A 14,380-nucleotide genomic window follows, 5' to 3' on the forward strand; every position below is an offset into this window, starting at 1 on the left:
CCCCCCCCCCCCCCCGCTTGATCAATGAGAGCTGCCTGATCAATGGTTCCCCCACTGCAATGGGAAGTTGTTTACAGCCTAGTCTTCTGTGCAGGACTATGACTTTCAAATTAGGAGGCAATATGTACTGGTTCGTAATGCTACAGCTATGGGGGCTAGTTGGCCTTTGGGAACCATCCCAACGCCGACCGTAATAAAAAATATCTTGGCCGAGAGAGTGGGGATATAACTTGGGCAAGACACTCTCCACTATAATCAAACTTTATGTGTGTGTGTGTGTGTGTGTGTGTGTGTGTGTGTGTGTGTGTGTGTGCGTGTGCGTGTGTGCGTGTTTGTGCGTGTGTGTGTGCTTGTGCATGTGTGTGTGTGCCTGTGCGTGCCTGCCTGCCTGCATCCGTGTGTATGTGTCAATATCAATATAAACATACTTTCAGGAGCCCAAGCAGGATTTAGACAGTCCCATTCTACATTAGATCAAATGTTTGTTTTGAAATCACTTATTGATATTTTCTCCATGAAAAAGAAGAAACTTTACTGTGGCTTTTGTTGATTTTAAAAAAGCCTTTGATTTAGTTTGGAGAAGTGGGTTATGGCAAAAACGTGTTCGTGAAGGCGTGTATGGTAAAATTTTGCGTGTCATAATGATCATGTATGATAGAATTAAGTCATGTGTGTTTTTAAATGGTGAAAAATCTGATTTCTTTAGCATTTGTAACGGTGTACGACAAGGAGAAAATCTCTCGCCTTTGCTTTTTTCTCTGTATCTCAATGATTTCACTGAGCATAAGAGTCCATCTGTTGATCCTTTATTGAATGTTAACATTTCAGAGTTAGATAATTACATGCGATTATTTGTACTGTTGTATGCAGATGACGCAGTTTTACTTTCAGAGACGAAAGAAGGATTACAGCAGTCCCTCAATGTTTTTCACAAATATTGTTTAGAATGGAAACTAGTGGTCAATGTAAAGAAAACTAAAGTGATGATATTTAATTCTACAAACAAGCTAAAGCCTGTTTTTAAGTTTAGTGATGCATGCTTGGATGTTGTCGATTCTTTTAAATATCTAGGCATCGAATTTAGTAGAAATGGAACTTTTTATAAAGCTAAAAAAAAAATATATATATATATAGACAGGGCAAAAAAGCTATGTTTTCGTTACTTCAGTCAGCCAGAAATCAAGATTTATCTTTACATATCATTCTGGACATGTACCAGTCTATGATTGTTCCTATTTTGTTGTATGGTGCAGAAATATGGGATTATGAAAATGTAGATATACTTGAAAAATTAGAATTGAAAATTTTGAAACGCTTGTTCAAACTGAACAGAAATACTATGACCCAAATTGTTTATGGAGAAACTGGTATTTATCCAATCAGTGTGTTAGTGAAAATGATATTAGTTCGATTTTGAACCAGCTTAGAGATATCAAACACAGAAAAAATATTCTGGGAAAATATATTTGATATTACTTGACTTATATCGAAATGGTATTTATTCTTCAAAATGGATGAGTTGTATCAGACAAATTTTAATAGAAGCAGGGTATGACTGTGTTTGGGATGGTCAATTCTTCTTGGAGAGGGAATCTTTCTGCAAGAATGTCGAAATTGCTTTGAGAGATAGTTTTCAAAATCTATGGAGACATGCTCTAGAGGCGAGTAGTAAATGTTTTATCGAAATTTCAAAAGTGGATTTGGTAGAGAAAAATATATAAGTCAAATGCCTGATAATTGTTGTCAGCTTCTTCAGATTTCGAAGTAGTAATCATAAGCTGGAAATAGAAACAGAGAGACACAAAGGCATACCACTAGAGTTACGGTTTTGTAAGGTTTGTAACATGTCTGTGATTGGTGATGAGTTTCATTTTATAATGGAATGTCCCAATTATGATCAGTTACGAAATAGATATGTTCCTAAAAAATATTTGTCTCCAAAATCGGTTTTTAATTTTTGTAATATGCTCAAAGGAGGCAAAAAAGTCATTTTAGCTGTAAGTAAGATGATTAGATTTGCAAATGTTGCCTAGTTATACTTTTGGAGTTAAAAGACATTTGTGTTTTCTCGACTTTTATGTGACATTGTCGTGTATTTGGAAATGTTTGTTCTGGGCACGAAAAGATTATTTTGCAGTAATCCTCCATACTCCAATAGGAGTGAAAGGATAATTAAAACTTGAAACTTGAAACTTGTCTGCGTGTGTGTGTGTGTGTGTGTGTGTGTGTGTGTGTGTGTGTGTGTGTTTGAGACAGATATTTTTGACAGAGACACAGACAGAGACAGACAAATAGGCACAGAGACAGACAGACAGACAGATGAGTAACCTACAGACAGACATAAAGCGCTGATCAGGTCTTACTACTAGTACGACTACTATTGCTGCTGTTACTACTACTACTACTACTACTACCACTATTACTACAACTACTACTACTACTACTATTACTGCTGCTGCTGTTGCTACTACTACTACTACCACTGCTACTACAACAACTACTACTATTACTGCTGCTGCTGTTGTTGCTGCTACTACCAGTAAACATCAACTACAACGATGATGATGATGATGATGATGATAATCATAATGATAATACAAATAATGATAATACAACCATTCATGCAGCGTGCAACTTGGCAGTCACCGTGCATTTCAAAAAAGCATGACAAAAAATACAGAGTGGAATGGAACAATGGAACGTTATTACAAACACACCCTAACACATCTCTACAAAGTATGTTGTATTCAGCGCATCACAGAGTAAATACGCTGAGAAGTGTTAACACTGTATCCGTTCTTGTTGATTCTCTCTGTTTGGAAGCCAGACATTGAAACTCTATCGCTTAGCGCTGATGACCAGCCGTGCTTAGTCTTGACGAAAAGCAGGAACACACCTCTTTCAGATCCCTGCGAAATTTGGAACTGAGAGCGAGGTAGGCGAAAAAATTCACCGCAGAGTTGACGCACGAAGCAGTCAGCATGAAAATCTGGTACACGACGAAAAAAGAGTTATGGTACTTTCGATACAGATTGAACTCTGGGAAAAGGGTGTAGATGATGGCAGCGCACGTGCGGGGGACGAAGATGACGGTGTAGATGACGCACAGGCACAGCAGCATCGTGGTGATCTTGTTGCTCCTAACATCCCCCTCCTCAGTCCTTGCCCCGGTCATCTGCAATCGTTTACGATAAGTTTTGCGCAGGTTAACGACGGTGACGACACTGCAAACGACAACCACGATGAAGAACAAAGGCTGGGAAATGAACCCGAGATAGTACAGCAGGTATTTTTGGATTTTGCCGTCCGGAGGGAACCAGCTGGTGTTGACACTGTAAGCGATGCTGCGATTGGTCGAAGGGTCCACTCTCCACTTGACAGTGTTTCCCAGAACGGCCGTGAGGTAGAACACGAAGGGGACCACGTAGCACACCACTATGGCCATCACCATAGACCTGCATAGGAATAAAAGAGGTGAAGGTTAATGCATGTTTTGTTTAAATCCCCTGGTGCAGGAAGTTTCTGTGTTTGTTCTTTACAGAAATGTGACACATTTCCAACAGGCTCATTCTGTGTTTGTTCTTTACAGAAACGCGACCCATTTCCAAGAGGCTCATTATGTGTTTGTTTTTTTTACAGAAATGTGACCATTTCCAACAGGCTTATTTTGTGTTTGTTCTTCACAGACATGTGATCCATTTCCAAGAGGCTCATTCTGTGTCTGTTCTTTACAGAAATGTGAACATTTCCAACAGGCTTATATTGTGTTTGTTCTTCACAGAAATGTGACCATTTCCAACAGTCTCATTTTGTGTTTGTTCTTCACAGAAATGTGACAATATCCAACAGGCTTATTCTGTGCTTGTACTTTAAAGAAATGTAACCATTTCCACGCGGTTCGTTGTGTGTTTTTTTCTTTACAGAAATGTGGCTATTTCCAAGATACTCATTGTGTGTTCTTTACAGAAATGTGACCATTTCCTAAGACATGTGCGTTTGTTCTTTACAGAAATGTGGCTATTTCCTAAGACACGTGACCATTTCCAAGAGGCTCATTTTGTGTTTGTTTTTCACAAAAATGTGACCATTTCCAACAGTCTCATTTTGTGTTTGTTCTTCACAGAAATGTGACCATATCCAAGAGGCTTATATTGCGTTTGTTCTTCACAGACATGTGACCATTTCCAAAAGGCTCATTCTGTGCTTGTACATTAAAGAAATGTAACCATTTCCATGCGGTTCGTTGTGTGTTTGTTCTTTACAGAAATGTGGCTGTTTCCAAGATACTCATTGTGCGTTTGTTCTTTACAGAAATGTGACCATTTCCTAAGACACGTGACCATTTCCAAGAGGCTCGTTTTGTGTTTGTTCATAACAGAAATGTGACCATTTCCACAAGGATCATTTTGAGATGGTTCTTTACAGAAATGTGACTATTTCCAAGAGGCTCATTTTGTGTTCTTCAAAGAAACGTAAGCATTTCCAAGAGGCTCATTTTGTGTTTGTACTTTAAAGAAATGTAATCATTTCCATGCGGTTCATTGTGCGTTTGTTCTTTACAGAAATGTTGCTATTTCCGAGAGGCTCATTGTGTGTGTGTTCTATATAGAAATGTGACCATTTCCTCAGAAATGTGACAAATATGACCATTTCCAGGAAACTCACTGTGTGTTTGTTCTATACAGGAATGTGACCATTTCCTCAGAAATGTGACAAATGTGACCATTTCCTCAGAAATGTGACAAATGTGACCATTTCCAAGAGGCTCATTGTGTGTTTGTTCTATACAGAAATTTAATCATTTCCTCAGAAATGTGACAAATGTGACCATTTCCAAGAGGCTCATTGTGTGTTTGTTCTATACAGAAATTTAATCATTTCCTCAGAAATGTGACAAATGTGACCATTTCCTCAGAAATGTGGCTATCTCCTAAAGGCCCATTTTGTGTTTGTTCTTTACAGAAATGTGACCATTTCCAATAGGATCACTCCCACCCTAATCATGCACAACAGGTAAAGAGAAGGACCAATCCATTTCATTGTCTTCATTCCAGAAAATCATCAGAGTGAACGTTGTTCAACAGTCTGTGGTCACCGTTTCCTGTTTTTTTTCGGTAAAGCGCTCGCCTTCTCTGCCCTTAAAGCGTTTTGCTCCCTACCTTTCAACGATCGCAGTTGCAAAAAAACATTCAAAAGGATAGGATGTTATGGATGATATGTATATATTTACTAATTAAGCGTTTTGCTCTCTACCTTTCAAAGATCGGAGTTGCAAAAAAAACACAAAAAAACATTGAAAAGGATAGGAGTAATAACAGTCCCCTGCGGGATACCCATTTGAAGTGATGTTATGGATAATATGTATATATTTACTAATTAAGTTTGATAATTTCTTTTTCAGAGGCTAAAAATGTATTACTTCCTTAACCCCTTCCCCCGTTCCCCTTATTTCCTCAATAAATAAACATGGCAGTTACGATCTCGTGCAATGAAAATAAGTGGGTACTTTTAGACTCAAGACACAAGACTGGTTTTTAGTTTATACACAGGTTCAGTAATTCCCGGTTCAACACAATGTGCAAACATTGAAATAAAAATTGAATAATCTAAATGTAAGAATGTTACGAGTAAGGTAAGACAGTATTTTCATCAAAATATAATAACACACACACACACACACACACACACACACACACACACACACACACACACACACACAGACGCAGACACGTGCTCACACACATTTTTTTTTAATTATTAAGAAATATTTATTAAAAAAAAACAACTCTCCACCTGTAGGTCAGCAGATTCCTGGCCTTGAGAGGCATGGTCACAAAGAGGCATCGGTCCACACTCATGACCACGACGAGGGCTCCGGAGACGAAGCCGGCCCACAGGTAGATGTGGGTGACCGTGGCGTTGATCACTACACTGAAGTTGTGGATCTGGATGGGGTCAGTGAAATAGCACGCACACTTGGTGGACAGCTGCGAGGTCAAGTTGATAAGGTCCACCACTGCCAGCCAGAAGAGCAGCAGGTTGATCCTGTCCGACAGACCTTGCTGCAACAGTCAGTTTCACTGTGATTATAAAGATTTGTATTTGTATTTCTCTTTTTGTCACAACAGATTTCTCTGTGTGACAATTGGGCTGCTCTCCCCAGGGAGAGCGTGTCGCTACACTGACGGCGCCACCCATATTTTTGTATTTTTTCTGCCTGCAGTTTAATGTGTTTTTCTATCGAAGTGGGATTTTCTACAGACATTTGCCAGGGACGACCCTTTTGTTAACGTGGGTTCTTTTACGTGCGCTAATTGCATACTGCACACGGGACCTCGGTTTATTGTCTCATCAGAACGACTAACGTCAAGACCACCACTCACGGTGTATTGGACGGGTAGAAAATACTGGCGACATGCCGGTGTGATTCGAACTAGTGCGCTCAGATTCTCTCGCTTCCTAGGCGGATGCGTTACCTCTGGACCAACATTCCACTTGCAGAGTGAGAGCTGTATGATCAATAGTTTCTCCATTGCAGTGGGAAGTCATTTGCAGTTTAGTCTCACATTGATTACACAGATTGACAAAAGCATACAGTTGGGCCAACAGCAAAGCGAGAGCTGTATGATCAATGGTTTCCCCATTGCAATGGGAAGTTATTTACAGCTTAGTGTCACATTAATTACACAGATTACAGCAGACTCTCCTACACCAGGTGGGCAGGCCATACCGTCTGAGTGTTCCACGGTCAAATGCAAAAAACAGCAGTCATCATCATCCTCTGTTGTGCGTCTGTCCTCTGCTGCACAGGCTCCAGTGATGAGCTTGCTTCGTCAAGTCGGGCGGTCCATCCGGTACACGAGACTCCCCAACAGTTCATGTTGATTAAACTAACTGGGTTCACTCACCGATCCTAGCATCGCTACGTTTCGCGTTGCTTTGCTTCAAGAACATTCCTTACTCCACGCCAATTCTATAGATTTAGGAACAGTCCCAGTATGGAGCAAAACTTAGCATCACGGCAAAGATCGTTTTATGCGACCCAGCCCAGCCATACGTTTGAAGGACACTTTGAGGCGATCATTAAAGCGTGTCTCCTGTCCTTCAAATGGTGCACTTCCCCTGACACAGAGTTCTCCACACAGCAGCTGACTGCTGTTTTTGGGAGTAGACCGTGGGACACACTGGCGGCATCGCCCGGCCGTCTGGTGTAGGAGAGTCTGCGGAGAAACTCAAATAATGCAATGTAATGCAACACACTTTTTCTTCTTTTCTTCTTCTTCTTCTTTTATATTTCAAATACAACCACCTTTATAATTTTGTCACAAACATGAAACCTAACCCTTGCTGACGTTAATCTGTGGGTTCATCAAAGTCCGCAAGGAGCAGTCCGCAACATCGAAAGATGGCAGATACCTTACACATCGTGCAGACCTGAATCAGACTCTCTCTCTCTCTCTCTCGCTGTGTGTGTGTGTGTGTGTGTGTGTGTGTGTGTGTGTGTGTGTGTGTGTGTGTGTGTGTGTGTGTGTGTGTGTGTGACACACAGATACTGGACTGAGGACGACGAGAAAAAACATACATGATGGTATTCACTGAAGACATGCAACAGAAGGTGTCGAGAGCATTGGTGACGGAGTTCTGTTGAAACAATCCAAACAGAACGAGCGCATACCAACATTCAAGACAACTCCACCCTTTTCCGTGTTCGTTGAGAAACAAGGAAATAAGGTCAAAATCATGTTGTGAGTAGTTCAGCCGACCGCGAAGGCACCATTGCAAGGGTGTTTACCCTTCAATTCTTAATTAAGCAGGCTGATGAAAACCTAAACTTATGTCAATGAGATCAGTGAAAACAAACTTAGGAAGACCAATTCACTCACGTCTCTTTCGTTCAATTGAAAATTTATATATCAAGTTAAAATATTGATTTCCTCCAGGAGCTGAAAACGAGTATCCTTGCGATATCCCGTAAGAAAGAAGTGACCATTTGCTCGTCGTGAAGAAAAAGAAAGATGAGAAAATATTCATTTATTTTTTTATGTATTAGGTTAAGATAGAGGAGGAACAGAGAGAGGATGGATGACAGAAAAGCTTCAATATCAAACAAACAACTCACACTAGGGCAACAATAAACCCAGACAGATGTATTCACTTGTCATACATGTTTAGAATGCATACATCAGAACACTAGAACATAAAAAAAAAAACACTGGCAAATGTACACAGACTTCGAATATTCTTAAAATGCATGCCTCAAGACACACTGGGGCAATTGCTGCGCCAGACAATAGGGGAAAGAATGAAAGTGATTAGTTATGGTGTGTGGGGGAAATTGGTGCATGAAAGGTAAATATGAGTTTGTGAAAGAAGAAAAAGAAATATGTGGGAAAAAAAGAGGAGGATGGAGGCCCACCAAAAAAAAAAAAAAAAAAAAAAAAAGGAAAGAAAAAGAAAGAAAAAAATGGGAAAAAAGAGGAGGTTGGAGGCCCCACTAAAAAAAGGGGAAAAAACAACAACGAAAAAAACCCAAACAACAACAAGAAAAACAAAAACAACAGCACCACACACACCAGACCACACCTCGGCGTTGTCCTTGACAAGACACTGTCTATGCACAAATTTATCAGTCGGACATGTCAATCCTGCTACTGTCAATTGCGGCGCATCAGTTCCATTCGGAAATATCTGACCACCAACGCTTCATCTAGACTTGTCGTTTCTCTCATTCTCTCTCTCCTTGACTACTGTAATTGTCTATTGTCTGGTTTTCATCTGTTCAGTCTCTTCAGCGCATACAAAACTCTGCTGCCCGACTCATCCTCAGAAAGAAAAGATCTGAGCACATCACTCCTCTTTTGCAACATCTCCATTGGCTCCCTGTCTCACACAGAATAAAGTACATGATCAGCACTCTATGTTATAAATGTATTCACAAATCTGCCCTTTCCTTCCTTTTCGGCTGCCCTCACCTCTCCATCTCGCAGTTATGCATGCGCGTGAATGACTGGTGTGAAAGCACTTTGATTTGTCTCAGCACAAGATTCAGCGGTATATAGATGCTATTATTAATATTGTTATTATTAATATTATTATTATTATTATTATTATTATTATTAAATATGCCAGGAAAAAAATCACCGGGAAAATTTAGCACCGGTTCAGATTTGAAAGTGCAAATTATTTTGAGATATCTGACTCCGCGACTTTAAAATGCATGTTATCTCTTTTGCGATGGAAATATTAAGAAAAAAAAAATCATTTTCGTGACCATTGGAAAACACGCAGTGCCTTGTACTATGAACAGGGCCTGCAACCCAAACTTCGCACCCTCTCCTCTCTGTCTCTCTGTCCCCTGTGTGTGTGTGTGTGTGTGTGTGTGTGTGTGTGTGTGTGTGTGTGTGTGTGTGTGTGTGTGTGTGAGAGAGAGAGAGAGAAGGGAGAGAGAGAGGAAAACCATAGTGCATAATACTTTGTCCCCTTTCTCTCCCTCTCTCTGTTTTAAAACAACTCGCATATTTCGTGCTGCTTTTGTCGATGCTGACACACACACACACACACACACACACACACACACATATATATATATATATATATATATATCTATATGTGTGTGTGTGTGTGTGTGTGTGTGTGTGTGTGTGTGTGTAGTGACAGAAAAAAACTATACATATATATATACACTTGCAAATTTTACGTATTGACAACGCTTACGATTAGGGGTGGGAGTTAGCAGTAAGAGGTCATTAGGGGAGGTAAGGAGGGAATGCTGCCAAGGGGAAATAATGCCGATATCTGCTGAGCTGAAAGTCTTGGGGCCATGCACAGATCAAGAACCGTCCTGTCGCAGTTGTTCCTGACCGGCTAAACTAAAAGACGTAGTCTTCTGACAAAACTTATATTAGGGATCTGGGAATGCACCAATGTCCATCTGACCAAAATGGACATTTGTTGATGTTGTTCTTTTGAATATCTAACCAGGCCAATATTCTTATATCCCTCTTTGTGTGCATACTCACGCAGAACATCGCATCCGATACATACGTTAAAAACCCCTTTGTGATGGAAACAACACCAAAACGTACTCCAACCATAAAGGAAACATCAACACACTGATAATGTTCAGAAGAAGAAGAAGAAGAATCTGATGATGATGACGACGATATATGATGATAATGATGATGAAGAGCCCTCAGTACCACACAGATTTTCATGGTCTGCATTGTCAAAAGTACCGATGGGGGAGAGAAGACTGATAGAATTTTACACAATTCATTGCAATTTGATGTGCGTGCTTGTCATTGAACCACCGCACTTCAGTATCACTGGTAGTCCAAAACATGTTTTGTTTCTGTCTTGGTCTCCGCAGCAATATCACGTGCTTGCACAGTCCTCACCGAAGAGCACTACTCGTAGTATCATAATTCACATTTTCAATGTAGATTGTTTTCATTGGCTGTGTTCATCTGACATAGTAGTGCACAAATATAGTCATAGTATTCATTATAAGGGAGGCAGAATCGGTTGGGCGTTCTGATCCAGTGTTCGCCAGCACATAAGAAATGCCGACAGAAGCAAAATTAAGTCAAACGTGTGTTTTTGTGCCAAACTGTCATGAACAGTGTGAGAGATCCGATTTTGTCGCTCTTGGAACATTTGCTTACGCTAATACGAACCGTGGCTAATCCATCGTTTTTGTCATCTTGCACTGCATTGTTATTAAAAATACAATATGTACAAAGGATGAAAAGTTCAAGATCCCATAGTTATTCACAGCTATTGGGACATGCGATGACGGGCTCAAAAGCCGAGTGGTTAAATCATGGGACTTTCAAATTGAGGGTCCCGGGTTCAAATCTCGGTAACCGCGGCTTGTGGGTAAAGGGGGGGTTTCGATCTTCCAGGCCAACATATGTGCAGACCTGCTAGTGCTTGAACCCCCTTCGTGTGTATTTGCACGCAGATGATCAAAGACGCACGTAAAAGATCACGCAATCCAGTGCAGCGTTCGGTGGGTTATGGAAGCAAGAACATACCCAGCATGCATCTCCGATCCCCCGCACCCCCTAAAAACCCCAACAACAACAAAACAAAAACGGAGTATGGCTGTCTACAAGGTTTGGTAAATAAACAAAATAGTCATACACGTAAAATATTACATGGCTGAGTGTGTTTGCGTACGTGACTAACTGAACCTGACTGAAAGACAAAAAACGAATGATGAGCGCCCAGTGGCAGGCAGCTGTCAGTCGGCTCTCCCCAAGGTAGGCAGCCTGTTGAGCAAATGACCCAGATTTTGTAAAGCGCTTAAAGCTTTGGTCTCTGACCGAGGTTGGGCGCTATATAAGTATCCATACCATCATCATCAATATATACCCAGTATGTCTAAGGTACGGCATACGAAGGTGGGGCCAAGTTCTCTCCTTCCGTTGTTTGAACCTCCCCAAACCGAAGTCAAGTTTTCACATATATCTGGCTGGGATAACGAAAATCTTAGTGAGATGCCTTTTCCAAGGACACAACACCGTGCCAAAACAGGGCCTCGAACCCTGATCACTGGTGAACACTGACTGGATCAGAAGTCCAACGCCTAACTAATCCTGCCACGGTGCCTCCTGTAATTATCACAAACACTTAATTCAACACTTTCTGTTTTCCTTTGAGTGAGGAGACATTGTCGTAGCTGGTTAGTGTTGTTCTTTTTTGTGTTAGATCTAATCTCTTACGTTCACTGTAATTCATTCATTGATTGCTTTGTCCGATCGGCAATGATGTCAGTCCATCGCCTTTCATTTTCTGTCTTCATGTCAGGCTCCCTCCTTCAACAGTTCTGTGGAACAAATGCTTGATAAGTAAAGCATTCACGCATTTACAGATGTCGAAACCTTCCTCATGCTGTTGTTCCCTGTAAACTGGGATGTCTAAACGTGGTAATAACACACTGTACACACTGTCACGGCAGAACTGGGGGGCCAGATCCAAAGCACGCCTATGCATAGTCATGAGAAACTGCCTCCAGGTTTTGCTCGATAGCACTTTTAAAATATACGCGAGATATTGAATAAAACTCACCAACAGAACTCACCAGCCGTCTTGGTGAAGTGGTTTGGCGTTATGGGTTCGAACCTCGTCAGAGGCGTATCGTTGCTGGGGTGTCTGTGCCTCTCATCCCGAAAGGAAGCATAGAGCACAGCTTCTGCACCTTTTCTCACAACACAGCCCAGTTTCGTAGCAGCACAATTGTCAACCAGATTTAGATTCGGAAGTGTATGAGATTAGCGGAAGGTCCCATGTGCAGCATACACTTAGCGCACGTGAAAATCCTTCGGCAATAAAAAGGGTTGTCCCTGGGAAAAATTTGTAGAAAAACCCTATTTTATTAATATTTTAATATTGGAATCCTAGCTACAGTGTTGAAAGGATTAGGTCCTCCTAGTTTGGGGGTTATCATAAAGCATGTTAGTAAAATCCTTTCAAAACACTTTTATAAGTGTTAGAGACGGGTGTGTAATGTGTCAGTTCAACAAATCAGACATAACAGAGAGGAAATATTTCTGTTTCAGAAGATTTACTGAAATCCCAGGTGCAGTGTTTGAGGGGTTTAACTTTCCACATTTTGGAGTTATCTTATTTTTAAAGTATATTCGTCAAGTCATATTCAAATCCGTCAACAAAGAGCTGTTTTCCTCCACTTGTATTTCCTCCATTTCGTACGTGTTCAATTTGTCTATATAAAGCTTTATCACGACAGCTTCAAAGTATTAAAAGAACACACCATTTCCCACTAGGACGGTTTGTCAATAAATATAAGCTTAAAAGAACTAAAGCAGTTTATCTGGTACGAGAACTGTATCGAACGTGACGTGTGGAAATGAGGGAGAAATGGAGGATCATTTTATGTTGATTAACAAGTGACTCAATGAACATATGTGGGCAAAACAGAGAATGAAGGTTACACCACAACAACAGCATAACAACAACACCAACATCAGCCAAACCCAAACAACAATAATAACACCAACAGCAAAAATCAACCATAACAACAACGAAAAACCCAAACAACAACTACAACAACGAGCCAACAAATAACAAATCCATATGGTACAGACAAATACAGACATTGCTACGGAACAAAACCTGTCACACGTCTGCGGTTAACAGAAAAAAGACATCACCTCCATACAACAACAACAACAACCAAAATGTCAGTCACGACAATTTATGAAAACAAGGGAGGACGAGTGTCCTATTTTGACGCTAAACCAACTGCAACTGCACTTTTGAACATTTTGAAGTTAATAATGACCTTCGCAGGACTTGCATATCTTTCTGACCTTATCAGTGTTTACACTCCCCCAAGAAAACTCCGCTCTTCCTCTGACTGTTACCTTTTGAAACTTCCACGTGCCAGTTCGAGAACTTTTGGTGATCGTTCTTTCTTCTTCGCTGCTCCTCACATCTGGAACAACATCCCTCATTATATCCTTGCATCTAATTATATCTCTGCGTTTTGCTCATCACTAAAAAACGCGTCTTTTTTAAAACTATCTATAAGCACTTGTTCTCTAACACCACCCATGTCAGCTGACTTTGAATGCAAGAAGAGTGGGAAAGGGAGAGTGGGGTTCGGGGGGAGGGGGGGGGGGGATGGGGGTGGGGGGTGGGGGTGGGGGGTGGGGGGAGGGTTTTGAGAAAGAGTGGTCATGAATGATTTGTGATTTGCAAATATTGTTCTTTCATGTAAAGCGCCATGAGTTCTTAGACAGAAAGGGCGCTATATAAACATACATTATCATCATTATCAAATAATCATCCTTTGCTGCATACCTTCCAGAAGACCAGACAGCACAGGACATTTCCAGGGATGCCGAAGAAGATGATGGCCTGACGGATGCAGCACTTGAAGATCAGTTTCATGAGTTCACGTGTGTGGACACTGAAGAAGGGATCGGAGGTGTCCCAGGGCATCGCTCCCACAGGGGAGTTCCTGACATCTCTCGGCTCCGCCACCCCTTCTGTTGTGCTATCGTTCGCAACACTCCACCATGGCTGTGAGTCGGTGCTGCTAAACATTGTGTTTCTTTTTTCTGCTTTAAAAAAAAAATATATAGATTCTCTTCCTGACAGTTGCAACGGCAGAAAGTTGTTTGAATGAATTAGAATCATGAAGAGTTTGACTTTTATAACGGTTTTCAAACTCGGGGGAAAAAAACAAACAACAACAACAAAAATTCGTCAGTGATATTTCATGACAAAATGTTAGCACAATTAGAATCGTGGGAGGAGAAAATTTCATAAAAAAAGGAGAGAGAGAGAGAGAGAGAGAGAGAGAGAGAGAGAGAGAGAGAGAGAGAGACAGACAGACAGACAGACAGACTGA

General features: G+C 40.9%; 2 protein-coding genes across 2 annotated transcripts; both read right to left on the bottom strand.

Annotated features, from left to right (window-relative positions):
- Window positions 1-2,845: 2,845 nt before the first annotated feature.
- On the bottom strand, window positions 2,846-3,445 carry LOC143290302 (uncharacterized). The gene has a single exon (XM_076599653.1). The coding sequence runs from the start codon at window positions 3,443-3,445 to the stop codon at window positions 2,846-2,848; it is 600 nt and encodes a 199-aa protein (XP_076455768.1).
- A 52-nt stretch (window positions 3,446-3,497) lies between these two features.
- LOC143290303 (uncharacterized) lies at window positions 3,498-13,968 on the bottom strand. The gene is made up of 3 exons (XM_076599654.1): window positions 13,828-13,968; window positions 5,794-6,062; window positions 3,498-3,522 (listed from the first exon to the last, which is right to left on the bottom strand). Exons 1-3 carry the CDS (start codon window positions 13,966-13,968, stop codon window positions 3,498-3,500), a joined length of 435 nt encoding a protein of 144 aa, XP_076455769.1.
- Window positions 13,969-14,380: the final 412 nt, after the last annotated feature.

This window comes from Babylonia areolata, chromosome 15 (assembly GCF_041734735.1).
Source record: "Babylonia areolata isolate BAREFJ2019XMU chromosome 15, ASM4173473v1, whole genome shotgun sequence".
Classification (NCBI taxonomy): Eukaryota; Metazoa; Mollusca; class Gastropoda; order Neogastropoda; family Buccinidae; genus Babylonia; species Babylonia areolata.

Excerpts from the sequence above, each read along its gene's own strand:
- LOC143290303 (XM_076599654.1), bottom strand. The coding sequence starts at position 13,968 with ATGCCCTGGGACACCTCCGATCCCTTCTTCAGTGTCCACACACGTGAA. Across the intron at positions 6,063-13,827 it reads GCTGTCTGGTCTTCTGGAAG|CAAGGTCTGTCGGACAGGAT; the intron begins GTATGCAGCAAA and ends TGACTGTTGCAG. Across the intron at positions 3,523-5,793 it reads AGGAATCTGCTGACCTACAG|AAACTTCCTGCACCAGGGGA; the intron begins GTGGAGAGTTGT and ends GAACAAACACAG.
- LOC143290302 (XM_076599653.1), bottom strand. The coding sequence starts at position 3,445 with ATGGCCATAGTGGTGTGCTACGTGGTCCCCTTCGTGTTCTACCTCACG.